This window comes from Scyliorhinus canicula, chromosome 1 (genome assembly GCF_902713615.1).
Source record: "Scyliorhinus canicula chromosome 1, sScyCan1.1, whole genome shotgun sequence".
Lineage (NCBI taxonomy): Eukaryota > Metazoa > Chordata > Chondrichthyes > Carcharhiniformes > Scyliorhinidae > Scyliorhinus > Scyliorhinus canicula.
The window spans coordinates 26863816-26881836 of record NC_052146.1 but is presented as its reverse complement, the minus strand read 5'-3'; the positions used below and the strand labels follow the sequence as shown (position 1 = coordinate 26881836).

Here is an 18021-nt window from a genome sequence, read left to right as displayed (position 1 = left end):
TTCACAGTGGAAGACACAAATAACATGCCAGTGACTGATAGAAATGAGGTTATGACAGGTGATGACCTTGAGGGGATTGTTATCACTAAGGAGGTAGTGATGGGCAAGCTAATGGGGCTAAAGGTAGACAAGTCTCCTGGCCCTGATGGAATGCATCCCAGAGTGCTAAAAGAGATGGCTAGGGAAATTGCAGATGCACTAGTGATGATTTACCAAAATTCACTAGACTCTGGGGTGGTCCCGGTGGATTAGAAATTAGCAAACGTGACACCACTGTTTAAAAAAGGAGGTAGGCAGAGAGCAGGAAATTATAGGCCAGTGAGCTTAATGTTGGTAGTAGGGAAGATGCTGGAATCTATCATCAAGGAAGAAATAGCGAGGCATCTGGATAGAAATTGTCCCATTGGGCAGACGCAGCATGGGTTCATAAAGTGCGGGTCGTGCCTAACTAATTTAGTGGAATTTTTTGAGGACATTACCAGTGCAGTGGATAACGGGAAGCCAATGGATGTGGTATATCTGGATTTCCAGAAATCTTTTGACAAGGTGCCACACAAAAGGCTGCTGCATAAGATCAAGGTGCATGGCATTATGGGTAAAGTAGTAACATGGATAGAGGATTGGTTAATTAATAGAAAGCAAAGAGTGGGGATTAATGGGTGTTTCTCTGGTTGGCAATCAGTAGCTAGTGGTGTCCTTCAGGGATCCGTGTTGGGCCCACAATTGTTCACAATCTGCATAGATGATTTGGAGTTGGGGACCAAGGGAAATGTGTCCAAGTTTGCAGATGACACTAAGATGAGTGGTAAAGCGAAAAGTGCAGAGGATACTGGAAGTCTGCAGAGGGATTTGGATAGGTTTAGTGAATGGGCTAGGGTCTGGCAAATGGAATACAATGTTGACAAATGTGAGGTTATCCATTTTGGTAGGAATAACAGCAAACGGGATTATTATTTAAACAATAAAATATTAAAGCATGCTGCTGTGCACAGGGTGTGCAGAGGAGATTCACGAGGTTAATCACAGAGTTGAAGGGGTTGGATTACGAGGAGAGGTTGAGTAGACTGGGACTGTACTCGTTGGAATTTAGAAGGATGAGGGGGAATCTTATCGAAACATTTAAAATTATGAAGGGAATAGATAGGATAGATGCGGGCAGGTTGTTTCCACGGGCGGGTGAAAGCAGAACTAGGGGGCATAGCCTCAAAATAAGGGGAAGTAGATTTAGGACTGAGTTTAGGAGGAACTTCTTCACCCAAAGGGTTGTGAATCTATGGAATTCCTTGCCCAGTGAAGCAGTTGAGGCTCCTTCATTAAATGTTTTTAAGGTAAAGATAGATAGTTGTTTGAAGAAAAAAGGGATTAAGGGTTATGGTGTTCGGGCCGGAAAGTGGAGCTGAGTCCACAAAAGATCAACCATGATCTCATTGAATGGCGGAGCAGGCTCGAGGGGCCAGATGGCCTACTCCTGCTCCTAGTTCTTATGTTCTTATGTTCGAATGTACGACCATCAAATACCGTTTTTCAACAAGGCGATATAGTATACTATAAGAGAGACAATTGCAATGAATGGAAAGGCTCAGGGAAGATCATAGGCAGAGATGGCAAAACAATTATTTAGCAACGTGGCAATCAGTGTGTTAGAGTACATTCATCAAGGATGATAGGTACAGATTACAAATGTTCAAGTTTAGATAGAGCAGACAGACATGAGGAGATGGGAGAGGCCCTACATAAATACTTTGCTTCAGTATTCACGAGAGAGAGGGACCTTGTTGCTCATGTAAACAGTGTGAACCAGGTTAATCAACTCAAACAGGTTGATATTAAGAAGGAGGATGTGCTGGAAATTTTGAAAAGCGTCAGGATTGATAAGTCCCCTGTGCCTGACAGGATATACCCAAGATTACTACGGGAAGCGAGGTAGGAGATTGCTGCACCTTTGGCGATGATCTTTGCGTCCTAACTCTCCACTGGAGTAGTACGGGACGATTGGAGGGAGGCAAATGCTGTTCCCCTGTTCAAGAAAGATAATAGGGAAATCCCTGGGAATTATAGGCCCATCAGTCTTATGTCTGCGGTGAGCAAAATATTGGAAAGGATTCTGAGAGATAGGATTTATGATTAGTTAGAAAAACATAGTTTGATTAAAGATAGTCAGCATGGCTTTGTAAGGGGCAGGCCATGCCTCAGAAGCCTCATTGAATTCTTTTCGGATATGACGAGACACATTGATGAAGGTCGGACAGTGGATGTTGTGTATATGGATTTCAGTAAGGCATTTGATAAGTTAGGCTCATTCAGAAAGCTAGCGGGCATGGGATACAGGGAAATTTGGCTGTCTGGATCCAAAATTGGCTGGCTGAAAGAAGGCAGCGAGTGGTCGTGGATGGAAAGTATTCCGCCTAGAGGTCGGTAACCAGTTGTATCCCACAAGGATCTGTTCTGGGACCTCTGCTCTTTTTGGTTTTTATAAATGACTTGGATCAGGAAGTGGAAGGGTGGGTTAGTAAGTTTGCCAATGACACAAAGGTTGGGGAAGTTGTAGATAGTGTTGAGGGTTGTTGCAGATCACAGTAGGACATTGACAGGATGCTGAGCTGGGCTGAGAAGTAGCAGATGGAGTTCAACCTTGATAAAAGTGATTCATTTTGGAAGGCCGAATTTGAATGCTGAATACAAGGTTAAAGGCATGATTCTTGGACGTGTGGAGGAACAGAGGGATCGTGGGGTCCACGTACATAGATCCCTCAAAGTTGCGACCCAGGTTGATAGGGTTGTAAACAGGGGGATTGATGTTAAGAGCCTCGAGGTTTTGCTGCAGCTTTATAAAACACTAGTTACACCGCACTTGGAATATTGTGTCCAGTTCTGGTCACCTCATTATCGGAAGGATGTGGATGCTTTGGAGAGGGTGCAGAGGAGATTTACCAGGATACTGCCTGGACTGGAGGGCATGCCTTATGAAGAAAGGTTGAGGGAGCTTGGGCTTTTCTCACTGGAGCGAAGAAGGCAGAGAGGTGACTTGATAGAGGTGTATAAAGTGATGAGAGGCATGGATAAAGTGGATAGCCAGAGCCTTTTCCCCAGGGTGGAAATGGCTGTTACGAGGGGACATAATTTTAAGGTGATTGGAGGAAGATATAGGGGAGATGCCAGAAGTAGGTTCTTTACACAGAGAGGTGGGTGTGTGGAATGTACTGCCAGCAGAGGTGGTGGGGTCAGAGTCATTAGGGACATTTAAGCGACTCTTAGTCAGGCACATGAACAGCAGTAAATTGAAGGGATAGAGGTTAGGTTTATTTTAGATTAGGATAAATGGTTGGCACAACATCATGGGCTGAAGGGCCTGTACTGTGCTGTACTGTTCTATGTTCTATGATGGGGAACCAGGGACATCTGGTACACACATGTTACAGAACTATGAGGACCAGTTAACTGATATAGACAGGGTTTCTGTAGAGGAACACAATATTTCTGATGAATTAGAACAGGCTATTTTTCTGAAAGGACAACTGTCAAAAGTTGGGACAAAAGTGATGTACTTGACTGAAGGGTCTAGTCAATGGAAGGATGCAATTGTTATTAGTAGAGCAGGGAAGGCCACTGGAAAGTATAAACAGTGGTTGAATGTTCAGCATGCAGGGGGAGGTGTCAAGACAATGGATTGGTAACACGAAGTTCAAAAATAGAGGGCACAGAAACGCAGTGCCAGTTCAGATAGTACTTCGGATAGTGAACAAGTTCACAGGAAAAGGTCGCGAATAATTGAAAGGACATCCCACAGCAGAAGGGAAAGATCAAGCAGTAGCAGTACAGAACGAGATACCAGGCGGGATAGGGGATGTAGTTTGCCAAGGTCTCGGAACATGGGTAAGACTAAGACTATGAATGCTACGAGGAGTAGACGCCCACGTGCACGTGAGATTTTGGTGGCTTCCAATAAATTAGATGAAAAAGTTATCAAAGATGCTAAACAGCAAGAACTGCATAGCTGGAGTGAATTTGGGATATGCACGGAAGTACCGGATAGGGGACAAAGAGCTCTATCCCACAGATGGATTTGCATGGAAAAGGTTCTTCCGGATGGAACGTATAAGGCAAAGGCCAGGCTTGTGGCAAGGTGGTTTGAAGAAAACTTAGAAGAACAGGATTAAGAGTAGATTCAACTATGGCAGGAAAGGCTATTTTGAAGATCTTCTTGGCTCTATTAGCCACAGAGGGATGGAAATGCAAATCTATAAATATAAAAGCTTCCTTTTTGCAGGGGCATCAGATTCAGAGCGACATTGTCCTCCTAAAGAGGCAGCTAACACAGAAGGGGTACTCTGGAAGTTGAACAAATGTGTATATGGATTAAATGATGCATCTAGAGTCTGGTATTTTTCAGTAAGGTCAGTTTTGTTAAAGTTGGGCTGTTGCCAGTTGAAAGCAGATCCGGCAATGTTTTACTGGCACCATAAGGGAAATCTTTCTGGCATCTTTTTGATGCATGTCGATGATTTTTTGTGGGGTGGGACTAGTGATTTCAAAGCGATTGTAATCTCTGGGTTGAGGAAATAATTCAGGGTTGGAAGTCAGGCTTTCGGTGCATTTAAATATATTGGACTGGAAATCGGACAGACTACGTTAGGGGCAACTTTACATCAACAATCTTATTTGGAGAGCATCAGCCCAATAGCAATTAATCATTGTCAGGTTTCACAAAAAGACACAGTGGTTTCAAAGATGGAAAAAGAGCAACTGCGAAGTTTAATTGGGTAACTGAATTGGTTAGTTGGGCAGACTAGTCCGGATGTTAGTTTTGATGTCTTAGAGTTGGGTACAAAAATGAATGATCCTAAAGTGGAAGACATAATGAGGGCAAATGAAGTGTTGGTCAAACTAAAAATGCAGGTGTGTGTTTTGAGGTTCCCGATTTTAAGTGATCTTCGGCACTTGAAACTCATAGTTTATAGTGATGCGTCCTATGCAAATTTATGTGATGAGGTTCCAAGCGCAGGAGGTTTTATAATTTTTCTTTTGGGAACAATGGTAAATGTTGCCCCCTTGTGTAGGAAATAAAGAAAATAAGGAGACTGGTCAAAAGCACTTTGGCTGCTGAGACTTTAAGCCTCATAGAGGCAGTGGATATAGCCTTTTATATATCTCCGATATTGACAGACATTTTGGGATTAGGGGATTTGGGTAACATATCCATTGAGTGTCACAATGACAATAAATCCCTGTGGGAAAATGTGTACTCTACAAAAGGTTTCAAGGAGAAAAGGCTCAGGATAGATAGAGCAAGTTTGAAGCAGCTGTTGGACAGAGGGGAGATAGCAAAAATTAAATGGGTCGACAGTAGCTATCAATTGTCCGACTGTTTAATGAAAAGAGGGGCTAGTTCACAGGAACTTTTGGATATTGTTAATGAAGGGTGCCTGTTTCTGTGACTGTTTTTTTTCCTTTCAAAAAAAAAAGAAGGGGGGAAATTGCGTGTGTTTTTGATTTCTTGAAATGTTGTTTTCACCAAATTATTTTTTTCTCCAAGGGGAGACTGTTAAGGAATGGTTTCAGAAACAATCCAATTTGATGTCTCACTGATCCAATAATTCAAAAAATAAGAAAAAAAATTATTATCAATATGATTCAAATATATTTCAGATCAGGATGCTTATTGTCTTATATTGCTTGATATGTGAAGAGGCTGTGAGGCATGTGGTGTGATGATAGAGTTTGGCGCTGAGTGGTTTCTAAGAAAATTAAGGAGTTTGGGAAAAGGAGCAGATTTCTTGACTCTTTACTCAACAGCAGCTAGAGGCTAACACCCACTAACTCTATTTCTCTCCATAGCTGCTTCCCACCTGGTTGAGTGTTTCTAGCATTTTCCTAGTTTCATTTTATATTGCTAGCATTTGCAATATTTTGATGTTGTATTTTTTGTCGTGATCTCTGTATGTGTTAACACATGTTCAGTTAATGTAAAGTAAGCACAGACAGATGATCACTAGATGGCAACACTAACAGGAGCTATAAAAGGAGTTTCCTGCTCTTTCTTTAGTTAGTGTGTGTGGAGAACAGCTAGAGTGAAGACGTGATCAGATCAGAGTGTAGTGTATTATTATAACTATCTTACTTGTTTTACTAGTTTAGTACTGAAGTGAAAAAACTCACTAGTTTATGAAATATTACTCAATGAACATTTTGCCTTCATCTGGAAGAATTTGACTATTTCTGATCAGAATTCAATACAACATGGCTGGACAAAAAGAGGAATATTTATATTACAATTAATATTACAATTTAATAATATAACATTTTTAGACCTCATCTTACCTCACCACAACCAATGTCTGTTTTTTTTTCATTTCACATGCACAAGAACTGGAAGCTTTTCAGTCAATTGAGGAAACGATAAGAGGCTAGAATTCTCCATCCGTTCACACCAGCAGGATTTTGCCGCAGTGAATGGAGTTTTGGCTGACCGCCAATTCTCTATTGTTGCTGGCAGCAGTTGTGGCCGAACTCGGATCAGAGAATCTCGGCTACTGAAGAGTCGCTGTCAATTGAGGTTATAAACACACTCACCAACTCAGTATCTGCACAAATGTTAGCGGCTAGGGCACAGTTCAGTCGCTGTTTTGAATGACATTTTAATGAAATGAAGCAATGCTGAATACATACCTGACGATGAAACCAAAGGTCTTCGTGCACTTGGTGCATCTTCCATTTCCTTCACAGCATCCTGATCTGAAATATATTTGAATCATATTGATAATACAAGTTTTTTCTTATTTTTGAATAGGATTCCTTTGTTTTCTTTAGACTTTTCAAAAGTATATAAAGGCTGGAGGAAGCAATATAAGACAACATCAAATAATATGGCGTCCATATCAACAGCTTTTATTACCAGCAGAAAAACAAAAAATGCTGGATACACTCAGGTCAAGCAGCATTAGTGGAGACATAAACAGAATTAATGTTAACTCTGTTTTTCTCTCCCAAAATATTGCCTGATCAGTTCAGTTTATCAAGCATTTTCTACTTATACTTCAGATTTCCAGCGTCTGCGATACTTTGCTTTTAGTCATTACCAGCATAGTTACCAAGTTTGGAGATACATAAGGAGGAGAGTACACAGTAGTGAGACGTCGTACAAGTATATATTGGGAATTTGATTCACATGGGAATTCAGTGCGGAAGGAAAAAGAAAAGTGGTGCTTTTATTTCGACTTATTTTGCAGCCTCTCATAGTTTGCGAGTTTTCTTCCTTTAACTCCAAGCTAGAAGAGTGCAACATTCTATTATATTTTAGCTGTATAAATTATTAACTAATTAACTAGTTAAATAAAAAAGGTTGGAAAGAAATGGCAAGGCTCATGCTGTGTTGTGATGGCAGCATCTGGGAATGTGTGGAATGCACTATAATATCAGACAACCATATCTGCATCAAGTGTCTGCAACTTGTGAAACTTTGGCCCAAGAGTTGCTGAACTGGAGTCTCAGTTGTGGACATTGTGAGTCATCAGGAAAGAGGAACATTTATACAGACACTGTTTCAGCAGGCGGTTACACTCCTTAGGATGCACAGAACTTTAGAGTTGGTCAGCGATCGGGGACAGGAGGGTGTGAATGCAACTCAGGCAATTTTGGGAAATCAGCAAGTAGTGATGGAAAAGAGTGAGCCCCTGACATTTTCCAACAGGTAGTGGTGCTTACTACTCATGTAGATGAGGATGAGGCAAGGTGTATGAGTATACTTGCTGGCTATGACAAAATGCAGAAGGGTGCCATTCAAATTGAGAAAATGATAGGAGAAAATATAGGCTGGGGTTTGGGTACTGTTCTTTCTGTAATGATTGGAAGCTCCTAAAATTGGACTGCTTGCCCCACCAGAATTCCCCTTGATTGTAAAGAACTTGGAGTGGGTGGAAGAGAATGCAGTTGTCATTGCCCATGTGGAACCCAACAAAGTAGGTAGAATCAGGGGTGATGAGAGAATGTAAGCAATTAGGGTCAAACTAAACTGCAGAGCATCAAAAGGAATCATATCTGGCTAGCTACCTGAGCTGTAAGCCAATTGGTATAGGGACAAGCAGATTCGAGAACGAAATGAAAGAGAAAGTACTCAGGGAAGTCTGAGAAACTCTGTTGAGATGGGCGCCACTTGAACTGGGCGGGGACAGGAGTCCAACCAAACACATAAATAGGACTGTGATAAGGGGGATAACCTAACAGAGGAAGAGGGTGAGGGTATGAGTGAAGGGAGATTTAGAGAGGGAAAGGTTGACGGGACTGACCAGCGGCACCAATATCAATCCGCCCCACCACCCTGGCCAACCACCCCCTTCCATGAACACGCACCCTGCACAACTCCGCACTCCCTTGCCTTGCAACCTCCTCCGTGATGCCTACCATTCCATCACATGGTCCCACTGAATCCCTGGGGTGGCGGAGGTGGGGACGGTGAAGTGGGCAGGAGGGGAGAATGGGGGTGGCACTGCGGTCCCTGGGACAAACCCACCCCAAGTGTCGGCCCAACCCCCTCCCCCACGCCCGCGGCCAGCCCATCCCTCACACCCTTCTGACAGAGCACTGAGGTAGGTTGCAACATTGTTTAATATAAACAAATACAGACAGCATTTTGCCATAGTACCTAATGTTATACTATGTCCTGCCCCTGTGCCAACTTAACTGGTGTCTACCCTTCTGGCCTTATGTGCCCTAATGCTACACCGAGGTGTATTCCCAGGCGGTAGATTAGGAATGGAGGCGGCCTGCTGTGATTCCCGCCCTGTGACCTGGATCTCCTTTGGCAGAAGTCTTCTGGGGTGACTAGGCATGGATGAGCCTTGCTACTGCTCGGGTGTGGCAGGTGGCGTGATGCCACCCCATTCTTCCAGCTTCCCACCAGATGCGTCAGGGACGGGGGGAGGGGGGAGTCCGATGCGCTGTGTTGTTCCGGCTCCTCCCGAGGATTGTCTGGGACTCTCTTAGCGCCAGGGGCTTGGATGGGGCAGAGTTTGTAACGTGTAAGGCTTCTTGATGCAATTTGTAGATAGTCCAACTGGGGAAGGGGCAGTACTGGACCAGGTATTGGGGAATAAGCCTGGACAGGTCGGCGAGGTTTCGGTAGGGACACATTTTGGAAGTAGTGACCACAATTCCGTAAGTTTTAGAATGTTTTTAGATAGGGATGAGGGTAACCCTCGGGTTAAGTTGCTAAACTGGAGAAAGGCAAATTACAATAACATTAGATAGGAATTGAAGAATTTGGATTGGGTGCGGTTGTTGGATAGTAAATCAACATCGGACATGTGGGACTCTTTCAACCAACAGGTGATTAGGATTCAGGAAATCAACTTCCTGAGAGATCAAAGGATAAGTACGTGAAGTTTTGGGAGCGGTGGATAACAAGGGATATTGTGACCCTCGTCAAAAAGAAAAAGGAAGTTTTTGTATGGTCCAGAAGGGTGGGGACATTCGAAAACATTGAGGAGTATATAAAAAATGTAGGAAGGTACTTAAGCGGAAAATTAGGAGGGCTCAGAGCGGTCATGAAAAGTCCTTGGCAAGTAGGATTAAGGTGAATCCCAAGCTTTTCATTCATATGTAAAATGCAAGAGGGTGGACAGGGAAAGAACTGGACCACTTAAGGACAGTGACTTCATAGAACATAGAACATACAGTGCAGAAGGAGGCCAGGGAATCTATGTGTTGAGCTGGAGGAAATAGGCAAGGTATTAAATGAGTACTTTGCACCAGTGTTCATCAAAGAAGGACTTTGTGGAAGATGCTTTTGGGGTAGGGTGTGTGGGTCATGTTGACATCAAAAAGGAGGAGGCATGGGTGTTTTAAAAGACATTAAGGTCGATAAGTCTCCTGGGCTGGATGGGATTTACCCCAGAATACTGAGGGAAGCTAGGGAGGAAAATGCTGAGGCCTTGACTGACATTTTTGTATCCTCATTGGCTACAGGTGAAATCCTAGAGGACTGGAGAATAGTCAATGGGGCTGGTTTAGCACAGGGCTAAAGAGCTGGCTTTTAAAGCAGACAAAGGCAGGCCAGCATCATGGTTCAATTCCCGTACAAGCCTCCCCGAATGTGGCGACTAGAGGCTTTTCACAGTAACTTCATTTGAAGCATACTTGTGACAGAAGCAATTTCCATTTCATTTTAATTTTTTCATTTTCAATGTGGTAGCGCTGCATAAGAAAGGTCACAGTGATAATCCAGGAAACTAGGAGCCTCGCGTTGGTAGTAGGTAATTTATTGGAGAGAATTTTCAGGGACAGGATTTATACCCATTTTGAAACAAATGGACTAATTAGCGATAGACAGCATAGTTTTGTGAAGCGGAGGTCGTGCCTCACTAACTTGATTGAGTTTTTTGAGGAGGTGACAAAGATGATTGATGAGGGGAGGGCAGTGGACTTCAGTAAAGCCTTTGACAAGGTGCCTCATGGTGGACTGGTACAAAAGGCGAAGACACACGGGATGAGAGGTGAGGTGGCAAGAAGGATACAGAACTGGCATGGTCTGATTAGTAAGTTTGCGGATGACATCAAGGTTGGTGGAGTGGCAGATGGTGTTGAGGATTGTCAGAGGATACAGCGCAACTTAGGTTGAAACTTGGGTGGAGAAATGGCAAATGGAGTTTAATCCGGACAAATGTGAGGTAATGCCTTTTGGTAAGTCTAATGCATTTTGGTAGGTATAACACGGAGGGGAAATATACAGTAAATGGCAGAATTCTCAGCAATATAGAAAGTCAGAGAGATCTGGGCGTACAGGTCCACAGTAGCAACTTTGAAAGTAGCAACACAACTGGACAAGGCAGTCCAGAAAGTATATGGAATGCTTGCCTTCATTGGACACAGCATCATGTATAAAAACTGGCAAGTCATGCTACATAGAACCTTGGTAAGGCAGCACTTGGAATACTGCGCACAATTCTGGCGATCACACTACCAGAAAGAGTGTGGAGGCTTTGGAGAGAGTGTAGAAGTTTTTACCAGGATGTTGCCAGGTCTGGCAGGAGTTAGCTGTGTGGAGAGGCTGAATAGACTCAAACTGTTTCCATTGGAAAGATGGAGGTTGTGGGATGACCTGATAGAGGTCTACAAGATTATGAGGGGCATGGATAGAGTGGATGGGCAGGCATTCTTTCCCAGAGTCGAGGGGTCAGTCATTAGGGGGCATAGGTTTAAGATCCATGGGGCAAAGTTTACAGGAAATGTGCAAGGCAGGTTTTTCCACAGAGGGTGGTGAGTGAATGGAGGACTGCATGGTGCATGGTGGTAAGGAGAGGTTGTGGAAGCAGATACATTAGTGGCATTCAAAAGGCATTGCGACAAATACATGGATAGGATGGGTAGAGAGGGATAAGACACCAGGAAGTGCTGAGGGTTTTGGCCAAGGGTGGTATCATGATTGATACAGGCTTGGAGGGCCGAAGGGCCTGTACCTGTGCTGTACTGTTCTTTGTTCTTTGTTCAGGCGCCAAGTGAGGACCTGTCAAGGATCGCACAGACCTACCTCGGTGCACAGGTTCTTCCTTGCCATGACGGAGTCCCTATATGACCAGGCAGTTCAATACATCCACTTCAACTTGGACCGAGCCCACCAGGATGCCCAGGCAGTGGGGTTCATCGGCATCCACGGGATGCCGAAGTTTTTCGAAGAGGTCACAAAGATGGTTGATGCAGGTACGGCAGTGGATGTTGTCCATATGGACTTCAGTAAGGTCCCTCATGGCAGACTGGTACAAAAGGTGAAATCACACGGGATCAGGGGTGAGCTGGCAAGATGGATACAAAACTGCCTAGGTCATAGAAGGCAGAGTAGCAATGGAAGGGTGCTTTTCTGATTGCTTTTCTGATTGGAGGGCTGTGACTAGTGGTGTTCCGCAGGGATCAGTGCTGGGATCTTTGCTGTTCGTAGTATATATTAATGATTTGGATAAAAATATAACTGGTCTGATTAGTAAGTTTGCGGACGACACAAAGGTTGGTGGAGTTGCGGATAGTGATGAGGACTGTCAGAGGATACAGCAGGATTTAGATCGTTTGGAGACTTGGGCGGAGAGATGGCAGATGGAGTTTAATCCGGACAAATGTGAGGTAATGCATTTTGGGAGTTCTAGTACAAGTAGGGAATATACAGTGAATGGTAGAACCCTCAAGAGTATTGACAGTCAGAGAGATCGAGGTGTACACGTCCACAGGTCACTGAAAGAAGCAACACAGGTGGAGAAGGTAGTCAAGAAGGCATATGGCACGCTTTCCTTCATTGGCTGGGGCATTGAGTATAAAAATTGGCAAGTCATGTTGCAGCTATATAGAACCTTAGTTAGGCCACACTTTTTTTTTTCTTTTTTTTTAAATTTAGATTAGCCAATTATTTTTTTCCAATTAAGGGGCAATTTAGCGTGGCCAATCCACCTACTTTGCACATTTTGGGTTGTGGGGGCGAAACCCACAGAGACACGGGGAGAACGTGCAAACTCCACACGGACAGTGACCCAGAGCCGGGATCGAACCTGGGACCTCAGCGCCGTGAGGCAGTTGTGCTAACCACTAGGCCACCGTGCTGCCAGTTAGGCCACACTTGGAGTAAGTGTTCAATTCTGGTTGCCACACTACCAGAAGGATGTGGAGGCTTTAGAGAGGGTGCAGAAGAGAGTTACCAGGATGTTCGCTGGCATGGAGGGCATTAGCTATGAGGAGTGGTTGAATAAACTCAGTCTGTTCTCACTGGAACAACGGAGGTTGAGGGGTCTATAAACTTATGATGGGCAGAGACAGGGTGGATAGTCAAGAGACTTTTTCCCAGGGTGGAGGGGTCAAATACTAGGAAGCGTAGGTTAAAGGTGCGAGGGGCAAGGTTTAGGGGAAATGTACGAGGCAAGTTTTTTACACAGACGGTAGGGGGTGACTGGAACTTGCTGCCGGAGGAGGTGGTGGAAGCAGGGACGATAGTGACGTTTAAGGGGCATCTTGACAAATACGTGAATAGGATGGGAATAGAGGGATACAAACCCCGGAAGTGGAGAAGATTTTAGTTCAGACGGGCAGCATGGTCGGCGCAGCCTTGGAGGGCCGAAGGGCCTGTTCCTGTGCTGTACTTTTCTTTGTTCTTTGTGCCGCCAAGTACAGTGATTATCAGTTTTCACAGATATTATATGAAGGAGAAGGTATTGAACCGGGAAAAGAAGGAGCAAGAGGTGCAATGGGCTTGTGCCGAGGTTCTTATCTGTCAGAACTTGGCAGTGGAACTGGCAAAGCGGCGAGCAGCTTTCGGCCAAGTGAAGGTGGCATTGTACAACAGTGGAGTGCGGTTTGGAGTGGTGTATCCAGCAAAGCTAAGGGTGACCTACAACTCCAGAGACTTGCAGAGGCGGCGGGGGCATTTATGAAGGCAGAAGGCTTGGGACAGATTTAAAGAGAGGGAGAATGCATATATGTAACTTTGAATAATGTTTCTACTTCATAATGTTATCGAGGTTAAAGGTTTTTTGTTATTGTTCTTCATAGCTTTGAATAATGTTCGTACATCATGCTGTTATAGAGGTTAACAATTTTGTTGCTGTTCTTTGTAACAATGGTTTTTTATGTAAAGTATATATTTTATGGATTTTGTTTCCAGCGATTGGACAGGAGGGGAGGAAAGGCTTGAGCAGGGCCCCCCGCAGTAGCTAACTTAAGACAGCTAGTGAGGAGAGGTATTGTGGGGGGAGGGGCTGCGGACATTGGAGCCTGATGAGCAGGTTTCAATAGGCCTAGAAGGGGAGAAAAGGGAGGGGAGGGGTTTCTTCAAGCGGGAGTGTAGGGGGGATTTTGGGAGGGGGAATGGGGTTTGATGTCAACAATGGATAGGGACGGGTCAGGCTCAGTGGGTCGGGCCTGAAAGTATTTTTTTTAAATTTAGAGTACCCAATTCATTTTTTCCAATTACGGGGCAATTTAGCGAGGCCAATCCACCTAGCTTGCACATTTTTGGGTTGTGAGGGCAAAACCCACGCAAACACGGGGAGAATGCGCAAACTCCACACAGACAGTGACCCAGGGCCGGGATCAAACCTGGGACCTCGGCGCCGTGAGGCAGCAAGGCTAACCCACTGCGCCACCGCGCTGCCCAAGGCCTGAAAGTATGATGATTGTGGATAAGCAGGGATGGGAGGGGTAGCGAGACCCCCGTTAGGATAGTTCGTAACGGGGTTGGGATGCCCAGTGAAGAGGTTGAGGGTGCTTGTGCATTTGAAAGCAGATGTGGCGATGTTGCAGGAGACTCACTTGAAGGTGAAGGATCAGGGGCTTAGATAGGGCTGGGTTAGCCAGGTGTTCACTCGGGTTTTGATAGTAGGGCGCAGCGTGGTTGCGGTTCTGATGAATAAAACAGTGAGGTTGCAAATGGAGAAAGTTGTGGCAGATCAGGGAGGTAGATACGTAATAATGACAGGGGCATTGGAAGGGAGATTGGTGGTGTTGGTAAGCTTTTATGGTTCCAACTGGGATGATGCGGGGTTTGTAAAGGTGTGTGGGGCCATCCCCGACTTAGATTCACATGAATTGATCGTGGGTGGAGACTAGAATATGGTACAGGAGCCAAAATTGGACAGATCGCAACCGCGATTGCTTATCCAGTCAGCAGGAACAAAAGCATTGGCTGGTCTAATAGTGGAAATAAGAAGAGCGGACCCTTGGAGATTCTTGCACCCGGGGGAGCATGAGTATTTTTTCTTCTCTTCAGTTCATAAGGCCTATTCGCGGATAGATTTATTTGTGGTGGCGAAGTCTCTGTTGGCCGGGGTCAAGTGGTCGGAATATTCAGCAATTGCGATATTGGACCATGCGCTTCACTGAGTTGATATGGTGCTGGAGAAAGGAATAGTACAGAGGCCTGGGTGGAGTTTGGATGTGGAGCTGTTGGGGGACTGAGGGTTTTTTGATAAGATTGGAAAACTGATTGCAAATATGTGTGGTTCAATTGAACGGGTGAGGTCTCGCAGGTATGGAAATACCTGGTAGTATGGAAAGCTTTGAAGGCTGTGGTGAGGTCGGAGGTGACATCGTTTAAGGCAGAGTGTGTGGTGATATTCAAATCTGTAAATACACAAGGGGTTAATGTAAATACACTACAACTAAGTAAACACTAGAGGGAGCACCAGAGAAGTCATGACGCTTGTGACGTACAGCATGCTTCTCGCGCATGCACAAAACACTTTCGCCGGTTTGCGTCTTCTCGGGAACTGCACATGTGCGGCTCCTTGCGCAAGATGGCTGCCAATCAAAATTGCTGCTTTCTTCTGTTGCAAGCCTACCTTTGCCTCGTGGTAAGTATAGGCGCCAGTTCTACCGATTTCTGTTGTGTTCTCCTCGCAGTAGTTTTCAAACTTGTCCAGGACTGTCTGGAAGTCTCTGCTGTCCTGCCCCATGGAGTACTTGAAGGAGTTGAAGATTTCTCTTGCACTTTCACCTGCAATGGTTAGTAGAAGATCTATCTTCTCAGCATCGGCCATGCCATCAAGGTCGGATGCTATCCTGTAAATCTCAAATCTTTGCTTGAATGCACGCCAGTTGGCACTGAGATTGCCGTGGTACCTGAGCTGCTGAGGAACCGGAAACTCGATCATCTTGCCGGGGTGCTGTTGATGGTAGTCACGTATCTTGCAGAGTTGAACTATATAGATTCAACAGGCACTACTGGTACCATGTTGTGTTATGTACTCTGGGATAACACAGGTTGCAACTCGATGCAATTTGACCAAAACATACTCCAGAATTTGAAGGAAGTTCAATGTGATTTTTTAAACCATTAGCATAGTTCTCTCTGAATTTAACTTTCCTACTAATCTTGCTATAGTAACTCAGTCTAACAAACCAGTCTGCTCTAAGCCATGTGGTGGGTGTGATGCTTCTGATCTGCCCCTGTCCTACTCTGTAAGTGTCGCCTGTGGAAAGAGACAGAGCATGTGTGTCCTGTCCTTGTAGATGGGTTGTGTAATGCCCCTTGTGGTAGTGTCACCTCTGGGTGTCTTGACTGCCCATTGGTCGTGTCCTATTCTATGTGTTCATTAGCTGCATGTCTGCATGTCATGACGTCTCTGGTGCTCCCTCTAGTGTTTACTTAGTCAGGGCATTAAAGGACTTGTTTCGAGGGGGACGGTTTGTGGGATTGAAGGAGCTGAGGACGAAATATGAGTTGAGGCAGGGGGAAATGTTTAAGTATATGGAGGTCCAAGGTTTCATGAAGAAGAATAGAGCTTTCGGGTGGCACGGCCTCCACACTGTTGCGGGAGGTGCTGATGGCAGGGGGACTGGAGAAGTGGGTGGTGTTGCCGATTTATGGACTATTCTGGGAGAAGAGAAGGCACCGGTAGAGGGGATGAAGGCAAAGGTGGAGGAAGAGTTGGGAGAGAACATGGAGGAGGGGTTTCGGTATGAGGTGCTCCCGAGGGTGAATGAGGGTTGTTTAGGTGTTGGTGGGAAAGAGGAATTGTTGGCCAGGGGTTTAACATTATATTTGTTACCGCTGATTGTTTGTTGGTGGGTGCAAGTTTGGATGAAAAAGTGAAAAACGAGGAGAATAAAAATATTTATTGAAAAGAAGAAGAAAAGCTGTGCTGATAAAACATATCAGGTGGAAAATATTTTTGAAATCCAAGAGCAATACAGAAGGTTCAGGGGAAAGGCAGAAAAAGCATAGAATCATAACATTTACAGTGCAGAAGGAGGCCATTTGGTCCATCGAGCCTTCAGCAGCTCTTGGAAAGAGCACCCTACCTAAGCCCACGTCTCCATCCTATCCCTGTAACACAGTAATCCCAGCTAAACTTTTTTGGACACTAAGGGCAATTTGTCATGGCCAATCCACCTAACCTGCACATCTTTAGACTGTGGGAGAAAACCGGAACATGGGGAGGAAACACACACAGACACGGGTCATGATGTCTCTGGTGCTCCTTCTAGTGTTTGCCTAGTTGCAGTGTACCTACATGAACCCCTTGTGTATCTAGTGATGCATATCACCACAATGGGGAGACCGTGCAGACTCCAGACAGACAGTGACCTAAGACACGAATCAAACCTGGGACCCTGGAGCTGTGAAGCAACTGTGCTCACCACTGTGCTACCGTGCTGCTCCAGCATATTAGGGAAGCAAAGAAGGACTTTGAGAAAAGATTGGCAGCATCATAAAGGGGCATCCCAAAATCTTCTGTCGGCATATAAAGCATACGATAGTCAAAGGAGGAGTTGCGCTGATTAGAGACTTAAAAGTACTTGGAGGCAGGGGAGCATGGCTTCGGTATGAAATTAATACCTTACACAGGACAGCATGGTAGCATAATAGTTAGCACTATGGCTTCACAGCACCAGGGTCCCAGGTTCGATTCCCGGCTCGGATCACCATCTGTGCGGAGTCTGCACGTTCTCCCTGTGTCTGCGTGGGTTTCCTCCGGGTGCTCCAGTTTCCTCCCATATATCCCAAAAGACGTACTGTTAGGTAATTTGGACATTCTGAATTCTCCCTCAGTGTATCCGAACAGGTACCGGAATGTGTTGACTACGGGCGTTTCGTGGTAACTTCAGTGCACTGTTAATGTAAGCCTACTTCTGACAATAAAGGTTATTATTATTACATCTGGCTTTTTACCAAAGAGATACATTTCTTTTAAAAATAATATTTTATTAAAGATTTCATAGTTAACAAACACCTTCTAAACTACGACACAACTCTGACAAACATTCAAACATGGCACAATTGTCATGTAACAGCATGAGGAATCAGAGATATCGGCCATGCTTTATCGGCCGCATTGCGCCTGAGCAAGAACGTGACGAGGCCATTAGATCTCGGGAGAAGACAAAATTGAGAAGCGTGCTGGCCGCCGACTGGTTTGCATTCTAACTGGCCCACACCTTTTGGCAAAATCAGGCTCCCACCGTAGCGTGCCGAGAAACCAATAACCAATACTTAAGGCCAATCTCTATAAACTTAATGGGAGCAACCCCCTGCCGTACGGCCTCCCGTGATCT

General features: G+C 44.9%; 1 protein-coding gene across 1 annotated transcript in view; it reads right to left on the bottom strand.

The window, feature by feature from the left end:
* The window catches only part of LOC119978323, a 492194-nt gene that overhangs the window by 95220 nt on the left and 378953 nt on the right, over window positions 1–18021 (bottom strand). The window contains exon 13 of the mRNA XM_038819870.1: window positions 6667–6732. Within this exon, the coding sequence (XP_038675798.1) occupies window positions 6667–6732 (66 nt within the window). The remainder of the gene's footprint in view (window positions 1–6666; window positions 6733–18021) is intronic.